This window comes from Diceros bicornis, chromosome 34 (genome assembly GCF_020826845.1).
Source record: "Diceros bicornis minor isolate mBicDic1 chromosome 34, mDicBic1.mat.cur, whole genome shotgun sequence".
Taxonomy (NCBI): Eukaryota; Metazoa; Chordata; class Mammalia; order Perissodactyla; family Rhinocerotidae; genus Diceros; species Diceros bicornis.
This window is the reverse complement of record NC_080773.1, coordinates 36,377,691-36,395,898: the sequence shown is the minus strand read 5'-3', so window position 1 is coordinate 36,395,898 and position 18,208 is coordinate 36,377,691. Positions and strand designations below refer to the sequence as shown.

The window sequence follows — 18,208 nt, the reverse complement described above, 5'->3', positions numbered from 1 at the left end:
TCACTGCTCCACTGACCTGCCATTCCTCTGTCTTTCTCTCCCTCTCCTAGGGCCACTCTATTTCATGAAACTCAACAATATTGAAATTAGACCAATTAATAGCCCTACAAGGGCTCTAAGTGTTTAAGGGAAAGGAAGAGTCGCACATCTCTCACTTTACATCAAAAGCTAGAAATGATTAAGCTTAGTGAGGAAGGCATGTTGAAAGCCGAAACAGGCCAAAAACTAGGCCTCTTGAGCCAACAATTAGCCAAATTGTGAATGCAAAGAAAAAGTTCTTGAAGGAAATTAAAAGTGCTACTGCAGTGAACAAAAGAACGATAAGAAAGCAAAACAGCCTTATTGCTGATATGGAGGAAGTTTTAATGGTCTGGGTAGAAGATCAAAGCAGCCACAACATTCCCTTAAGCCAAAACCTAATCCAGAGCAAGGCCCTAACTCTCTCCAATTCTATGAAGGCTGAGAGAGGTGAGGAAGCTGCAGAATTTGAAGCTAGTAGAGGTTGGTTCATGAAGTTTAAGGAAAGAAGCCATCTCTATAACATAAAAATGCAAACTGAAGCAGCAAGAGCTGATGTAGAAGCTGCAGCAAGTTATCCAGAAGATCTAGCTAAGAGAATCAATGAAGGTGACTACACTACACAACCGATTTCAATATAGACAAAACAGCCTTATATTGGAAGAAAAGGCTATCTATGACTTACATACCTAGAGAGAAGTCAATGCCTGGCTTCAAAGCTTCAGACAGCCTGACTCTCTTGTAATGTAGCTGGTGACTTTAAGTTCAAGCCAATGCTCATTTACCATTTCAAAACTCCTAGAGCCCTTAAGAATTATGCTTAATCTACTCTGCCTCTGCTCTATAAACGGGAACAATAAAGCCTGGATGACAGCACATCTGTTTAAAAAAGGGTTTGCTGAACATTTTAAGCCCACTGTTGAGATCTACTGCTCAGAGAAAAAGATTCCTTTCACAATATTACTGCTCATTGATGATGTACCTGGTTACCCAAGAGCTCTGATGAAGATGTACAACAACATTAATTTTGTTTTCACCCCAGCTAACACAACATCCATTCTGCGGCCCATGGATCGAGGAGTAATTGCGAATTTCAAGTTTTATTATTTAAGAAATACATTTTGTAAGGTTATAGCTGCCATAGATAGTGACTCCCCCAACAGATCTGGGCCAAAGTACACTGAAAACCTTCTGGAAACGATTCACCATTCTAGATGCCATTAAGAACATTCGTGATTCATGGGAAGAGGTCAAAATATCAGCATTAACAGGAGTTTGGAAGAAGTTGATTCCAACCCTCAGGAATGACTGACAGAATCAAGACTCCAGTGGAGAAAATAGCTGCAAATGTGGTAGAAATATCAGGAGAGGGCCGGCCCTGTGGCTCAGCGGTTAAGTGCGCACACTCCGCTGCTAGTGGCCCGGGTTCGGATCCCGGGCGTGCACCGACACACCGCTTGTCCAGCCATGCTGAGGCCACGTCCCACGTACAGCAACTAGAAGGATGTGCATCTATGACATACAACTATCTACTTGGGCTTTGGGGGAAAAAATAAATAAATAAAATTAAAAAAAAAAGAAATATCAGGAGAACTAGAATTAGAAATGGAGCTGAAAATGTGACTGAATTGCTGCAATCTTATGATAAAACTTTAACGGATGAGGAGTTCTTCTTATGGATGAGCCAAGAATGCGGTTTCCAGAGATGGAAACTACTCCTGGTGAAGAATCTGTGAAGCTGGTTGAAATGACAACAAAGGATTTAGACTATTACATAAACTGACTTGATAAAATAGTGACAGGGTTTGAGAGGCTGGCTCCAATTTTGAAAGAGGTTCTACTGTGGGTAAAATGCTATCAAACAGCATCCCATGCTAGACAAATGGTTTGTGAAAGGGAAGAGTCAATCGATGTGACAAACTTCATTGTTGTCTTATTTTAAGAAATCGCCATAGCCACCACAGCCTTCCATGACCACCACCCTGCTCAGTCAGCAGCCATCAACATCGAGGCAAGACCCTCCACCAGCAAAAGGATTACAACTCACTGAAGGAGCAGATGATGGTTAGCATATTTTAGCAATAAAGTATTTTTATTTTTATTTATTTATTTATTTTTTTGTGAGGAAGATCAGCCCTGAGCTAACATCCATGCCAATCCTCCTCTTTTTTGCTGAGGAAGACTGGCCCTGAGCTAACATCCGTGCCCATCTTCCTCCACTTTATGTGGGACGCCGTCACAGCATGGCCTGACAAGCGCTGTGTCTATGCGCGCCCAGGATCTGAACCCGGGCCGCCAGCAGCTGAGCACAGGCACTTAACCACTACGCCATGGGGCCGGCCCTAAAGTATTTTTAAATTAACATATGTACATTGTTTTTTTAGACATAACGCTATTGCACACTTAAGAGACTAAAATATAGTGTTAACATAACTTTAGTATGCACTGGGAAACCAAAAAATTCACATGACTCCCTTTATTATGACGTTCGCCTTATTGCAGTGGTCTGGAACCAAACCCACAATATTGCTGAGGTATGCCTGCACAAAACTAGAAATCAGGGCTGGCCCCATGGCTTAGCGGTTAAGTGCACGCGCTCTGCTGCTGGTGGCCTGGGTTCGGATCCTGGGCACACGCCGATGCACCGCTGTCCGGCCATGCTGAGGTGGTGTTCCACATATAGCAACTAGAAGGATATGCAACTATGACATACAACTATCTACTGGGACTTTGGGGAGCAAAAGGGAAAAAAAGGAGGATTGGCAATAGATGTTAGCTCAGGGCCAGTCTTCCTCAGCAAAAAAGAAGAGGATTGGCATGGATGTTAGCTCAGGGCTGATCTTGCTCACACACACACACACACACAAAAACTAAAATCAATAACGGGAGGAAAGCTGGGAAATTCACAAATATGTGGAAATTGAACAACACAATCCTGAAGAACCAATGGGTTTAAGAAGAAACCAAAGTAGAAGAAGATGGGCATGGATGTTAGCCCAGGGCCAATCTTCCTTGGCAAAAAGAAGAGGAGGATTGGTATTGGATGTTAGCTCAGGGCTGATCTTCCTCACAAAAAAAGAAAAAAAAAAAAAACAAAGAAAAAGAAAGATCTCAAACAAGTTAACTTTCTATCTCAAGGAAGTAGAAAAAGAAGAAATTAATCCCAAATTTAGCAGAATGAAGGAAATAACAAAGAGCAGAGCAGAAATAAATGAAATAAGAGACTGGAAAAACAGAAAAGATAATGGACACAATGAGCTGGTGTTTTAAAGATATAAATAAAATTGACAAACCTTAAAGTACACTAAGAAAAAAGAGAAGACTCATTAAAATCAGAAATGACAGAGGAGACATTGCAACTGACAGCACAGAAACACAAAGGATCATTAAGTGACTACCATGAACAATTCAGCGCCAACAAATTGGATAACCTAGACAAAATGCATAAGTTCCTAGAAACATACAACTTACCAAGACTAATCAGGAAAAACTGAAAGCTGAATAGACCCATAAGGAGATGAAATCAGTAATCAAACATCTGCCAACAATGAAAAGCCCAGAAACAGATACATTCATTGGTGAATCCTACCAAACTTTTCAAGAAAAATTAATATAATCCTCCATAAACTTTTTCAAAAATTACAGAGGATGAACCACTTCCAAACTCATTTCATGAGGCTACCAAAGCCAGACAAGGACACTACAAGAAATTTATACCCCAATATTCATGATGAACATACATGCAGACATCCTTACTAAAATACTGCCAAACCAAATTTAACAGCACAATAAAAAGATAATCCACCATCACCAAGTGGGATTTATCCCTGGGATCTAAGAATGCCTCAACATATGGAAGTCAATCAATGTGACACACCACCCTAACAGAAGGAAGGATAAAAATCATTAGATCATCACAATAGATACAGAAAAAGCACTGCAAAAAGTTCAGCATATGTTCATGATAAAAACTCCTTCAAATTAGGTATAGAAACAACGTACTTCCGGGCCGGCCCCGTGGCTTAGCGGTTAAGTGCACACGCTCCACTGCTGGTGGCCCGGGTTTGGATCCCAGGCGCGCACCGACGCACCGCTTCTCCGGCCATGCTGAGGCCGCGTCCCACATACAGCAACTAGAAGGATGTGCAGCTATGACATACAACTATCTACTGGGGCTTTGGGGGAAAAAATAAATAAATAAAATTATAAAAAAAAAAAGAACGTACTTCAACATAATAGATGCTATATTTGACAAGCCCACAGCCTATATCATATTCAACAGTGGAAAGCTTGTCCTCTAAGATCAGGAACAAGACAAGGATGGCCACTTTCTCATCACTTCTTTTCAACATGGTGCTGAAGTCCTAGCCAGAGCAAGTGGACAAGAAAAAGAAAAGACATCCAAATTGGAAAGTAAGAAGTAAAATCATCTCTGCAGATGACATGGTCTTACATACAGAAAACACTAAGAACACCTCAAAAAACTGTTAGAACGAATAAAGAAATTCAGTAAATTTGCAGGATGTAAACTCAACATACAAAAATCACTTGCATTTTAGTATATTCACAATGAACCACCTGAAAGAGAAAGGAAGAAAGCAATCCCAGTTACAATAGCATCAAGACCAACAAAATACTTAGGAATAAAATTAACCAAGGAGCAGAAAGATATGTACCACTGAAAACTCAAACAATGATGAAGAAAATTGAAGAAGACTGAAATTAACAGAAAGATATTCCATACTCATGGATTGGAAGAATTAATATTGTTGAAATGGCCATAATACCCAAAGCAATCTACAGTTTCTATGCAATTCCTATTAAAATTCCAACGGTATCTTTCACAGAAATAAAAAAAAAAACATACCTTAACTCTGTATGGAACCACAAAAGAGCCTGAACACTGAATAGCCAAAGCAATCTCGAGAAAGAAGATCAAAGCTGGAGGTTTCACATTCCTGACTTCAGACTATCTTACAAAGCTCTAGTAATCAAAACAGCACAATACTGGCATAAAAACAGACCAATGGAACAGAAGTAAACCCACACATATACAGTCAACTAACCTTTGACAAGAGCACCAAAAACACACAATGGGGAAAGGATAGTCTCTTCAATAAGTACTATTGGGAAACCTGGATATTCACATGCAAAGAAACGAAACGGGATCCCTGTCTTCTAGCACTCATGAAAATGAACTCAAAATTGATTCAAGACTTAAATGTAAGTCCTGAAACCATAAAACTCCTCGAGGAAAACACTGGGAAAACGCTCCTTGACATTGTACTCGGCAATAATTTTTTATTTTTATTTATTCTTTGTATTTTCTGGAGAAGCATTTTTTTGGCAAGGAAGAATGGCCCTGAGCTAACATCTGTGCCAATCTTCCTCTATTTTTATATGTGGCTTGATGAGTGGTGTAGGTCTGTGCCTGGGATCCAAACCCACGAACCCAGGCCACTGAAGCGGAGTGTGCCGAACTGAACCACTACACCACCAGGCCGGCCCCGATAATTTTTTAAATATGACATCAAAAGCATAGGCAACAGGGCCGGCCCCATGGTTTAGTGGTTAAGTGCGTGCGCTCCGCTACTGGCGGCCCAGGTTTGCATCCTGGGCGCGCACCGATGCATCGCTTCTCCAGCCATGCTGAGGCCGCATCCCACGTACAGCAACTAGAAGGATGTGCAACTATGACATACAACTATCTACTGCGACTTTGGAGAGAAAAAGGGAAAAAAGAAAAGGAGGAGGATTGGCAATAGATGTTAGCTCAGGGCCGGTCTTCCTTAGCAAAAAGAGGAGGATTGGCATGGATCTTAGCTCAGGGCTGATCTTCCTCACAAAAAAACAAACAAAGAAACTTGTGAACAAAAAAAAGGAACAATCAACACAGTGGAAAAGATATACAAATGGCCATCAGGTGCTCACAAACGCTAATCATCAGGGAAAGGCAAATCAAAACCAGGAGATATCACCTCACACCTGTAATAACGGCTATGATCAAAAAGACAAGAGGTAACACACATTGGCAAGGATGTGGAGAAAGGGAACGCTTGAATACTGTTGCTGGGAATGTAAATCAGTGCAGTCATCATGGAAAATATTATGAAGGTTGCTCAAAAAATTAAAAATAGAACTAAATAGAATTAAAAATATGATCCACCATGCCCACTTCTGGGTATATGTCCCAAGGAAACAAAATCAGTATCTCCAAGAAATATCTATATGTGCATATTCATTGTAGTATTATTCGCAATAGCCCAGATAGGGAAGCATCATTAAGTGTCCAGCAATAAACGAACTGATGAAGAAAATGAGGTACACGTGTACACACACACACACACACACACACACACACACACTATTCAATCAAAAAAAAGAAGGGAAAACTGCCTGCCACTTGCAACAACATGGATGAACCTGGAGGACATTACACTAAGTAAATAAGCCACACAGAGAAATACAAATACTGTACTGTATTATTTATATGTACGCCTATAAAAATAAAGTCAAACTCATAGAAACAGACAGTAGAATGTCAGAAGCTGGGGGCTGGAGAAATGCAGAGATGTTGGTCAAAGGATATACACTTTCATTTATGAGATGAGTGAGTTCTGAGGATGTAATGTACAGCATGGTGACTACAGTTAATAATACTCTATTGTACATTTGAATTTGCCAAGCAAGACAGTAAATCTTAAGTGTTTTCACCAACCAAGAAAAGGTAGTTACATCAGATGATGGGTGTGTTAATTAACTTCGTTGTGGTAATTATTTCATAACGTATACATGTATCAAATCATCATGCGCTACACTTGAAATACATATAATTTTATTTGTCAGTTATACCTCCATAAAGGGGGGTGTAGAGGGCAAGAAGAAGAAGTCTAAACATTACAAAAAGAATGAAACAAGAAGGTCTTAGAAAATAGCCCACAGTACTGCTAAGTAGTGATCATGACAATACCAGTGATTCCTGTCACAGGCAGGCACAAGAAACTCTCAGCTCAAGGAAGGGATCAAACCACAGAGAACAGAAATTGCATGGATCTGGACACATTCACCTGGTCAGGGAGAAGACGAGCAAGGCGCCATCCATTAGCCTCACTGACCTGGAATCCTTCCCTTTGAGGGTTCAGAACAGAGGGTATTGGGGCTGCAGGGAAGAGAAGAGGGCAATGCAAACACTCCAGCCCTAGCAACACAGCAACTACTCAGAAAGACAGAGAAGTATGTAGTGCCCACAATTCACATGTGAGAAGGACAGAGCATCTCCTGGGGAAAAGGAGTGGGGGGAAATGCAGAGTCTAGTCCAGGTCACTGGGGAGCGAGAGGGCCTTACCCACGAGGATATGAGTGCAAAGTTCCCCAGCATCACATCGTGGTACAGGTGAATCTGAGTCTCATCAAGGAGGCCCCATTCCTTCCAGGAGAAGTACACAGCTATGTCCTCAAAGGTCACAACACCCTGTCATGACCAACACAAATGAAACCATGATCATTCTCTATCTCTGAGAACTCACAATCCAAATCCTCACACATCTTCCCCATGCTCATCCTCCTCCAAAGCTACCCACTGCAGAGCAGACACCAGGCCCTGCTGCAACTGAGGCCTGTGTTCAGCCCTCAGCAATAACAGACAGGGGAGCAGATAAATGCCATCTAAGTTTTGGGCCTGGCCTGCACAATCTCATCCCTCCTGTCAAGCAATTCCCCTGGAGTCTCCCAGATTGTGCCTCCAAGACACATACAAAAGTGGGCTACTGCTTCACCATTCATCCCGAACACCAGGGCCCAGGGACCATCAGCTCACACTTCCTCTCAATGTGCACAGAATTCTGTGGACTCCACCTCTCTCACATTTTCAGACCCGATCACTGCACCCCCACAGCTCTGCCACCTCCCTGTCCCACACCACGGGCATCTCCCTGGACTCATGCATGTACTTGGCACATGGCATCCAGAGAGTGCTTGAAAATTTCTAATAGGATCTACTACAGCCTCAGTCCTCTGATCCCAAGCCAGGGAAAGTCACAATACAGCTTTGCAGGCATCCCCTTCTGTTTCTGATCTTTGCTTCAGTATTAGCCACCCAGAACAATGTGTGAAATACAGATGCCCATGACCCTCTTCCAATTCTGTGCTGCACTTGCTCTCCCCTCAAAACCACAACCTTTCACTTTCCACTCAACTTTCATTAAAAGACCACTCCCCTTGGTCTTCATGCCAGGCACAGTGACTGGGACAAATGACCACAACTGCCCCACATCTTATTCACCAGCAAGACTGAAACACCCCAGACCCCATCAAAGCTCACCACACAATTCTGGTGAATCCATACAGTAGTGAATCACTAGGAGCCCTGCACTCAGTGTCATCTTCTTTCAATTACTCCTCTGCCTTCACAGCCACCTCAAGTCCACTCATCCCAGGGAAGCCTTGGACACCTTCCAGATCAACCTCTCTCCCACACCATTCTCAATATCACTTCTCTCCCTCACCTGGGTTTGAGGGCCAGCAACCCCAATCAGGTGTCAAGGGAGAGAACCACTCCTAGGCAATGCACCCTAGCCTTTCTGACCCACTAATAGCATTCCCACCAAAACCTGTATTCCCCTCCTCAGGGTCATCCACAGCTCCACCCTGGTCCACACAATAGCCATCACCTTTGGATGTCTCCATCCTGAACCTCTCCCCAAATTTCCAGACCTGTGTCCAGCTGCCCAAGTGACGCCTCCACTCACTGTTCTCTGAAACATCTCAGACTTTTAACAGGGCCAAAAAAAATCCTTCTGATAGTCCCAAGGAAAATTAACCACCAATTTCCCTATTCTACTTGTGGAGCTTCCATCCATTCAGCTGCTAGGACCAAAAACCCTGTGGTCATCCCTGACTCTCCCTCACCTATAACATCCAAAAGTCTACTTGACATTTCTTAAAGAGGACGGACCTAAAATCCAATCTTTTCTCGCACCTCTATGGCCACCACTCAGTCCATTAACAACTCATCTGGATTATAGTAGTTGCCCCCTCTTGGGGTCCCTGCCTCCTCCCTTAACCCCAAAGCCTGTTTTCCACTGTGCAGCTAGATGGAGCATGTTAAACCTGGGTAAGACCAATTCCTGCCTCTTCTCCAAACCTCTCATTACGTCTGTAACAGAAATCCAACTCCTGGGCCAGCCTCGGTTGCCTAGTGGTTAAGTTTGGTGTGTTCTGCTTCAGCGGCCCAGTTCAGTTCCTGGGTGAGGACCTACACCACTTGTCTGTCAGTGGCTGTGCTGTGCTGGTGGCTCACATACAAAATGAGGAACACTGGCAACAGATGTTAGGTCAGGGGAAGCTTCCTCAGCAAAAAAAAAAAAAAAAAAGAAACCCAACTCTTCATGCAACCACATTACAAGACTGATTACTGACCCCCTGCTCTTTGTTTTTAACAGTGGAGACCTGCTGTTCACTGTTCCCAACTCAATCACACTTCCAAGCATTTCACATGTTGCCATCTGTTCATGGCATAACCTTCCACATCTGTTTATACTGGCTGCCGGAAATGGGAACATCTCCATGTAACTCTTGCCTGCACTCAGAACCCAGGGCTTGGTGCACTCTCAGGGTCCCCACATCCAAGAGCTGAGAAAATAACAAACGAAGAGTCTCAAGACACCACATGGGTGATGTTAGGACCACTGAGGGTCTGGGACACCCTCTCCTTTCTTGTGTAGGTTCCCTAAGTACTTTTTCATCCTTCAGAATCTGTGGGAAGAGGCAGGCAACCATGGCTGGGATCCAGATGCACAGGCCTCCCCTGTATCCCCCGCCCAGCGCTGGAATCTGGTGACCTCGGACTAAGTGACTAACCTCTGTTTCAGTCCTCAAAGCTGCCTCTTACCAGCTCTGCGACCTTGGACGAGGACTCAACTCCCTGTGCCTCACTGTCCTAATCACTTCCATTCCAGTGTGTTCTCTCTCTGAGCAACTTTTGGAAAACTTTTTAACCCCTAACTCACACTGTGCCCCTCTTCCCTTCACAACCCTCCACGGCTCCCAGGGCCCTCGGATTGAAGGAACAGCCCCTCAGCCTCCAGTCCAGGCGACACTCCTCCACACACTCTGTTCACTCCACACAGAACACGGACCCCGGGTCCCCGACTCCTCCCGGCTCAGTCGCCCTCCACGCCTCTCCCCCGCGGGCCCTCCCCTGGGACCCTCTCCCACACCCGTCACCCCGGCTCTCACAAACAGGCCCCACGAGCGCCTCCCCGTCCCGGACACCGGGGCCTGGGCTGCAGGCCCGTGAGCGGCGTCCGCACTCGGGGCTCTAGGGCTGGGCTGGGCTGAGGGCGGGGAGGGCGCGGAGCACGAGCACTGACTTGAGCCGGCTCCCTCCGCGCGGCCGCCGCCATCGGACTCCGGGGGCGAAGCGGGGCCGGGAGCGGCGGGAGAGGAGGGGACCCGGGCACGGCGGTCCTGTCCCGGCCCTGGCGCGGGCCCCCCGGGCGGCGTCGCCGAGCCTCAGACCCGCCCTGTGCAGCGGGGACAGCGCCTCCTCTCGCGCCTCCTCGGTCCCGTCACCTCAGCCCCGATCCAGCACCCCGGAGCCTCTAACGGGGTGAGCCGACAAGAGAGAAGCCAAAAGGACTGCGAGGGATGTGAGGGCGACCTTGCTGACTAGACGGGTGTTCCCTTCTCCCTCACTGCTCCATGACGGCGACCTTCCCTCGAGGAGGGCCGTTCTCGGTCAAGGGTATCCGAGCACCCGCGTTACCGGCTAAAACCTCCAAACAAATGACCGCCAAGTGCAGGAGCGGGAAGTCCCGCCCAGAAGCGATGCGCGCGCACGAAAACGCCTCATTGTGGTCCCTCATTGGCTCATCTCTGCTGTCTCTCTCCCTCAGTTCTTCAGGGTGCCATAGTTCCCGGAGCTCTGGAGGCCGCGGGGAAGAGTGTTCTCCATCCTGACCCAGTACGGTCTTGGCCACGGGTCCCCTGAGAGATGCTGGAAATTGGTGCTCGTACCCAGAGAGAGGGGCTTTGCTCCCTGTTAAAGGCGGCGAAGAGATGTAATTTCAGACTCGGTGAAGGTGAGCCTGTTCTCACAGGATAAAACGAGTATTTGACAGGCTTTCAAATCTACATGGCCATGTCATTCCATAGAGTCAGTCTGACATAAAATGAGTCCACGCATAGCTGGAAACATTGTTATTGCTCTTAAAATGCGTGGTTCCTGAAGTGTTATCCAGTGTTGTGAGTTAGGGTACGTTTGGTCAGGGAGAAGAAAAAGACTCCATAGAGGGCCATGAGGGGAAGGAAGAAGAGGGATGTTAGGCTGCCCTGAAACAGGTGGACAAGCAGGAGCTCTGTTTCTGGTTCCCACGGAAAACTTCTCCCTTGCCTTTTGGACAGCGATTGTGTTCTACCCATTGAGGAATAGTGTTTTATCCATATAATAATTCTTAGTCCATATCCTAAGATATACTCAATTACTTTTAGCAATCTTACATATATCTCAACCAGAGAAAACTTAACTAATGCTATTTTTTTGTAACAGATTGTATTTCTTAGAGCAGTTTTACCATCATAGCACAACTGAGCGGAAGGTACAGGGAATTCCCGTATACCTCCAGCCCCGCCACATGCAATGTGTTCACAGGTGAGTAACACCTCACAAGTATGATGAATGTGTCAAATTACGTATCGGCAAGTACAACTTCGTTAAACATTGGAGAGTTCACACTGGAGAAAGACCATATTAGTGCAGTGAGTGTGGAAGATCATTTAGTCAATCCTCCACACTTATTGAGCACCCAAGTGTTCATTTTGGATAAAGGCCTTACAAATGCACCAAATGTGGGAAATTCTTTTCCAAAAGATTTCTACTACTTTGATACCAGAGAGTTCACATTGGGGTAAGGCCTATGAGTGCATTGAATGTGGGAGATCCTTTACCTTTAGCTTCAATCTCCTAACACATCACAATGTTCAAATGAGGTGAAGGCATTAATATAACACAGTTAGTACTGTGTTATGCACTGAATTATTCCCTCCACCTCATTTTTGTGGAAGCCCTACCACCCAATTTGTCTATATTAAGAGGGTAATTAAGGCTAAATACAGGCTGATTTAACAGTGATTTTATAAGAATAGCTAGAGACATCAGAGGGCTCTCTCTACTCATGCATACACAGAGTGTGAAAAATGTAGAAACAAAAAATTAAAGCCATCAGTAAAATAGTATTTAGTAAGTGTTCATTGCGTTGAAAAGAACAGTTCGTGAACTTGGAGTCTTTTAATCCAAAACTGATATGAAGCTCAGAGGCATGAAGTTACAGGATGGCTTATAAAGTGAAAATGAAGATGTTGTATAATGATTACGATGATCAGTTATCACAATGAGGGTTTCTAAATGGCATGGGATTCATTAAAAGTGATTATCTTAGGGGCCGACCCAGTAGGGTAGTGGTTAAGTTCTCGCACTCTGCTTCGGCGACCCACGGTTCGGGGGTTTGAATCCCAGGCATGGACCGGCAGACCACTTACCAAGCCATGCTCTGGCGGCATCCCATATAAAGTAGAGGAAGATGGGCACAGATGTTAGCCCAGGGCTAATCTTCCTTAGCAAAAAAGAGGAGGATTGGCAACAGATGTTATTAGCATAGGGCCAATCTTCCTCAAAAGCAAAAAATAAAAAAAAAAAAGTGATTATCTTATACCGTTTTAGGAAGATGACTTAAATTGCTTTTATGATTATCAGAGGCATTTATAAGAAATAAGTTAAGTTTAGATTATGTTCATGAAATAAGCTAGATTTAGTTTTGCTTAGGTGGTTTAAGTGGTTTTGTCAGCTTGGGGGATTTCTAGCCTGGTCTCTATTTTGTTTATTTTAACAACAGGAAAGGTCATCTACAAGCCAAGAAGAGAGTTCACACTAGAAACCAATGCTGACGGCACCTTGATCTTGAACTTCTAGACTCCCAAACTGTAAGAAAATAAGTTTCTGTTGTTTAAGTCACCCACTCTATGATACTTTGTTATGATAACCTGAGCTGACTAATGCACATTATGGTAGCAGGAGTTGGATGTTGCTGTAACAAATACCTAAAAATGTGGAAGTGATTTTGGAACTGAGTAATTGGTAAAGCCTGGAAGAGTTTTGCGGTACATGCTATTATTGATAAAAATCTCTGGAAAACAGGAGTTTTGTCAAAGGAAAGCTTTGTTGTATTTGCATGAACAGTTTGCAAACCAGGGAGACGCAGAGTTTGGGGCAAACTGAAAGTACACTCTGAAGAGGGGGAAGGCCCAGCAAGGGTTTTAAAGACTAAAACCACAGAAGCCACAGGAACATTTTCGCAGTTCCTCTACTAGCTTATCCTCACATAGAAACTATTGTCTTGTGCTGACTCCCTGCTGGGTTAAGGTGAGGCTGTATTGGGCTGAGCTACCTAGATACAGAAGGAAACATTTGGTTACAAGTACAGCTTGAGGTTTTTCTCAACAGAACAGAATATGTGACTGCACATTGGTCCCATTATGGCCACTTGACTCCACCCTGTTTTTAGGGCCCAGTTAGCCACACAGAGTCCATTTTGTTTTTCTCTATTATTCCGTGTTTGGCGGTTTCTGATTTTATTTCATTCCACACCATATAAAGAAAAGATTGCCTTCAAGGGACTGTTGGTAGAAATATTAACGTTAATGGTGATTCTGCTAAGGTCTCAGATGGAAACTAAGATGGAAATGTGACTAGAAATTGGAGCAAAGGCAATCCTTGTTATAATGTGGTAAGAACATGGTGAAATTGTGTTAGAGTGTTTGGGCAGGTAGATGTGGTTTGTGATGCACTCGCATATTTACCTGAGGATACTTCTAAGCACAGCGTTGAAAGTGCAGCTTGGGTTTTCTTTACTATTTATTGTAAAATGCAAGAGGTAGGAGATGAACTGAAGAAAGACTTTTTAATCAAACAAGAATCAGAATTTGAAGATTTGGAAAGTTTTCCATCATCCATAGTGCAAAAAAATAAGAAACCGTGTTCTAGACACAACACCAAGATATGGCTGGAAAATTATTTGATAAAGAGATTATGGGGGCTGGCCCGGTGGTGTAGTGGTTAACTTTGCGCATTCCACTTTGGTGGCCCAGGGTTTGCAGGTTCGGATCCCGGGGTGGACTCATCAAGCCATGCTGTAGTGGCATCCAATATACAAGGTAGAGGAGGATTGGCTCAGATGTTAGCTCAGGGACCATCTTCCTCAAGCAAAAAGAGGAAGATTGGCAATAGATGTTAGCTCAGGGCCAATCTTTCTTGCACACACACACACAAAAACCCCCAAAACACTTAAAAAAAAAAAAGAGATTATGAATAAATAAGGACACACAAAATTAAAAAAAAAAAGATATTATGGATGTGAATCAATTTTAATCAACCATCTCAGGAGAACCCAGGAATAGAGATGGCATTTTATCAGCAGAAACACTGCTAGCTGAGACTAAATGAGACAGGAAAAAAAAAGGATGAGAAGAAGAAAGGCTGTTGGACTTGTGGGATTTCATGGGACCTGACAGGAGAGCTATCTGAATGCAGACATGTGTTATCCTTCAAGAAAGGAGAACAATGACCCCAAATGCAATTAAGACATCATCAGGGCTGCCACTCCCAACACAGGCCAGGGGACAGGGCTGTTTCCTCCTCAGTTTCAGAGGGTAGGGCCCACTCTTCAGTTTCAATGGGCCAGGAAACCACTGGACAGGTCTCAGGAGTAAGGCTGCCCTGCAGAGCTGAGGAGGCGGGGGTGCCCTTGAGAAACCGAGATGTTGTGGCCACTCTCTGGGTCTGTGGGAGTGTTGCTTCCACCTCAGTGGCCCCAGAGGGCAGAGCATCCAGCCAAACAGAACTGTTCTGGAGCCTTAGGATCTAATGGAATTTTTCTTGCTAGGTTTTGAATGTGCTTGGGACCTGTCACCCCTCTCTTTTTCTCTGATTTTGCCATTTTGGACTGCAGATGTCTATCCTATACCTGTCCCACCACTGTATTTCAGCAGCACTTGTCTGGTTTCACAAGTTCATGCCTGCAGAGGACTTTTGCCTCAGGATGAGTCCTACCTTGAGTCTCACTCATATCTGATTTATATGTTCAGGTGAGACTTTGGACTTGGAATTGATGTCAGAATGGTTTATGATTCTTGGTGTTGTTATGAGTGGGTGAATGTGTTTTACATGCAAGAAGAATATGAATTTGGGGCAGCCAGAGAGCAGAATTAAGTTATGGACTGAATTGTGTCTCTCCCAAAATTCTTATGTTGAAGGCCTAATCCCTAACAGGAGTATATTTGGCAATAGGGCCTTTAAGGAGGTATTAATGTAAATGAGATCATAAGGGGAGGACACTAATCTGATAAGACTGGTGCCCTTAGAAGAAGAGGAAGAGACACCAGAGGGCTCTCTCTCTCCATGTGCATGCACAGAGGAAAGGCCATGTGAGGACACAGTGAGAAGGTGGCCATCTACAAGCCAGGAAAAGAGCCTCACCAGAAACCTGCTCTGACATGTTGATCCTAGACTTCTAGCTTCCAGAACTGTGAAAAAATAAATTTTTGTTGTATAAACCACCCAGTCTGTGGCATTCTGCTATGACAGTGTGGTATGGTGATAAGAAATATGTGTTTGGTCTTCGTCCCTGTTCCTGGCACAGAGCTCCTAAAACCCCAGGAATTTCCTAAGTGAGAAAGAGCTATAAAGGTGAAAGGAATGTCTTTGGTTATTATTCATAACTAGCCCCTTTAAACCACACCTGACTTTATGTTAATGAGATGACTTTTGGAAAGCCCCTAAAGATGGGGGCTAGTTGCCAGGGGAACCAGTCATATGATTGGGGGGTTGGAGCTTTGAGTCCCAACCGTGACCTCTGGGGAGGAGAAAGGGACTGGAGATGAAGTTTATCATCAATGGCCATTGATTTAATCAGTCATGCCTATGTAATGAAGCCTTCATAAAAACCCAAAGGACAGGGTTTGGAAAGTGTCCATGTTGGTGAACATGTGGAGGTACTGGGAGACTGGCAGGCTCAGAGAGAGCACAGTAGGGCCACACTCCTGCTCACATACCTTGCCCTATGCATCTGTCCCATCTGGAGGCTCTTAAGTTGTACCCCTTTATAAGAAACCTGTAATCTAGTAAGTAAACTTTTCGAGTTCTGGGAGCCATTCTCACAAATTGTTATACCTGAGAGGGGGGTCATGAGCACCTCCAATTTATAGCCCGTTGTTCAGAAGCACAGTTGATAACCTGGACTTGTGACTGGCATCTGAAGTGGGGGCCGTCTTGTGGGACTGAGCTCTTATCCTGTGGGGTCTGTGCCAACTCCGGGAAGGTAATTGTCAGAATTCAGTTCAATTGTAGGACACCCAGTTGGCATCCATGGAGAGCTGGAGAATTGGTTGGTGTGGGAAGAACCCCACACATCTAGGGTCAGAACTGAAGTACTGAGTGTTGGTATGAGTGCAGAGAAGAGTCCTTTTGAGGCAGTCTGTATCAGTCTTCCTGGGCTGCCATAACAAAATACCACAGATTGGGTGGCTTAAACAACAGAAGTTTATTTTCTTGTGGTTCTGGAAGCCGGAAGTCCAAGATCAAGGTGCCAGCAAGGTTAATTTCTTCCAAGGCCTCTCTCCTTGGCTTGCAGATGGCCAGCATCTTGCTGTGTCCTCACATGGCCCTTTCTCTGAGTGTGTGCGTCTCCCTGCTATCTTCCTTTTCTTATAAAAACAGCAGTAATATTGTATTAAAGCCCCACCCTTATCAGTTTATTTCACCTTATTTATGTCTTTAGGCCCTGTCTCCAATTATAGTCACACTGGGGGTTAAGGCTCTCACATATGAATTTGCAGGGGACACAATTCAGTCCACAACAATTGTTTTTGAGTAGTAAAGAATATATCCTCAAAGTTTTGTGCTATTCATAATGTAACAGCCATAGACACTATACACTTTTTAGTATAATCTGCTTTCTTAACACATTGTTCACCACTTTCTAAAGTCTAGGCATTCAATTAAACAAGCCAGCCCTGGTTTGTAGTGATTGTCCATTTCCCTGGTGTAAATACTCCCTCCATGGTCAATTTCAAGCAGCCAAAATGATGTCAGTGAAAATGGAGTTGGGAGAGATGTGCAGTAGCACAACATTGTATTCTGTTCCCACCTACGGATTCAGTAGTCATAAATAACCTCAAGAACATACGTAATAGCAAAACATGGTAAAATAATTGGGAAGACGCAAATGTTGAGAATCACCTTTCCTTTTTTAACAGCTTTACTGAAGTACAATCGATTTTAATTGTCCACAGTAGTTATGTTCTCTGAAGCCACTCTTATTCACGGTAGTTATGTTCTCTACATACAGGTTGAGCTCCCTGAGAGCCTCTGGTCCCAACATTTTCATCAACTCATCAATTCTTAGCATTATTTCCTGTGTGTTTCTGTTTAAAGAGACCTTATTTGTCATGTATTGCTGATTTATTAACATCGAATTCATGGCCAACAGCACTGTAACTCACACCTGAACAAAGCTTAGGTAACATGCATTTGTTCTCTCTAAGGCACATCGCAGCCTTGCACTCAGGAACACTAGACAGCACTTGGGGGCCATTTTTTTTTTTTTTTTGTGAGGAAGATCAGCCCTGAGCTAACATCCATGCCAATCCTCTTCTTTTTGCTGAGGAATACTGGCCCTGAGCTAACATCCGTGCCCGTCTTCCTCCACTTTATGTGGGATACCGCCACAGCATGGCCTGACAAACGGTGCGTCGGTGCGTGCCCGGGATCCGAACCCGGGCCGCCAGCAGTGGTGTGTGCGCACTTAACCGCTACACCATGGGGCCGGCCCATTGGGGCCCATTTTAAACAATGGAAACACCAAGAAAAACCACAAATGTGGCGTGAAATAGACCACAGAAAGGACATTTGTTTATAGCAGGAGAGCTGAAAGGGGAACATACACATTGGCTGACTCAAATTTTTCACAGCTCTGCACAAGTTCACAAATGAATGTAAAACTGTTGTTAGTATAGATTTAGGGATTACAAATAAAAAAGCAAATAGGTGAATTTCCAAAAAAAGTAGGGATTTCCAAACATAGAATCATGAAAAAAGGAGGATCCACAGAATAATTATCTTATAATAAATTGTGTGTAT

General features: G+C 44.2%; 2 protein-coding genes and 1 long non-coding RNA gene across 4 annotated transcripts in view; 1 reads left to right on the top strand and 2 right to left on the bottom strand.

The window, feature by feature from the left end:
- The window catches only part of LOC131397527 (zinc finger protein 211-like), a 114,091-nt gene extending 103,446 nt beyond the window's left edge, over positions 1-10,645 (bottom strand). The window contains exon 1 of the mRNA XM_058530569.1: positions 10,389-10,645. The gene's annotated coding sequence lies outside the window, so the exon portion shown is untranslated. The remainder of the gene's footprint in view (positions 1-10,388) is intronic.
- Positions 1-18,208, bottom strand: part of LOC131397516 (zinc finger protein 345-like) — a 60,306-nt gene that overhangs the window by 25,617 nt on the left and 16,481 nt on the right. The window contains exons 1-2 of one of the 2 annotated variants that reach the window (XM_058530538.1): positions 10,679-10,748; positions 7,364-7,489 (exon numbers count right to left, since the gene is read on the bottom strand). The exons of the other annotated variant lie outside the window; for it this stretch is intronic. Coding sequence (XP_058386521.1) covers positions 7,364-7,396 — 33 coding nt within the window. The 5' untranslated portion in view covers positions 7,397-7,489; positions 10,679-10,748. Of the gene's footprint in view, positions 1-7,363; positions 7,490-10,678; positions 10,749-18,208 lie in introns of those variants that run through there. 2 annotated transcript variants of the gene reach the window in all.
- On the top strand, positions 10,703-14,301 carry LOC131397533 (uncharacterized). Its single transcript, XR_009216779.1, has 3 exons — positions 10,703-11,099; positions 11,567-11,668; positions 12,909-14,301. It is a non-coding gene; the product is annotated as an uncharacterized LOC131397533 (long non-coding RNA).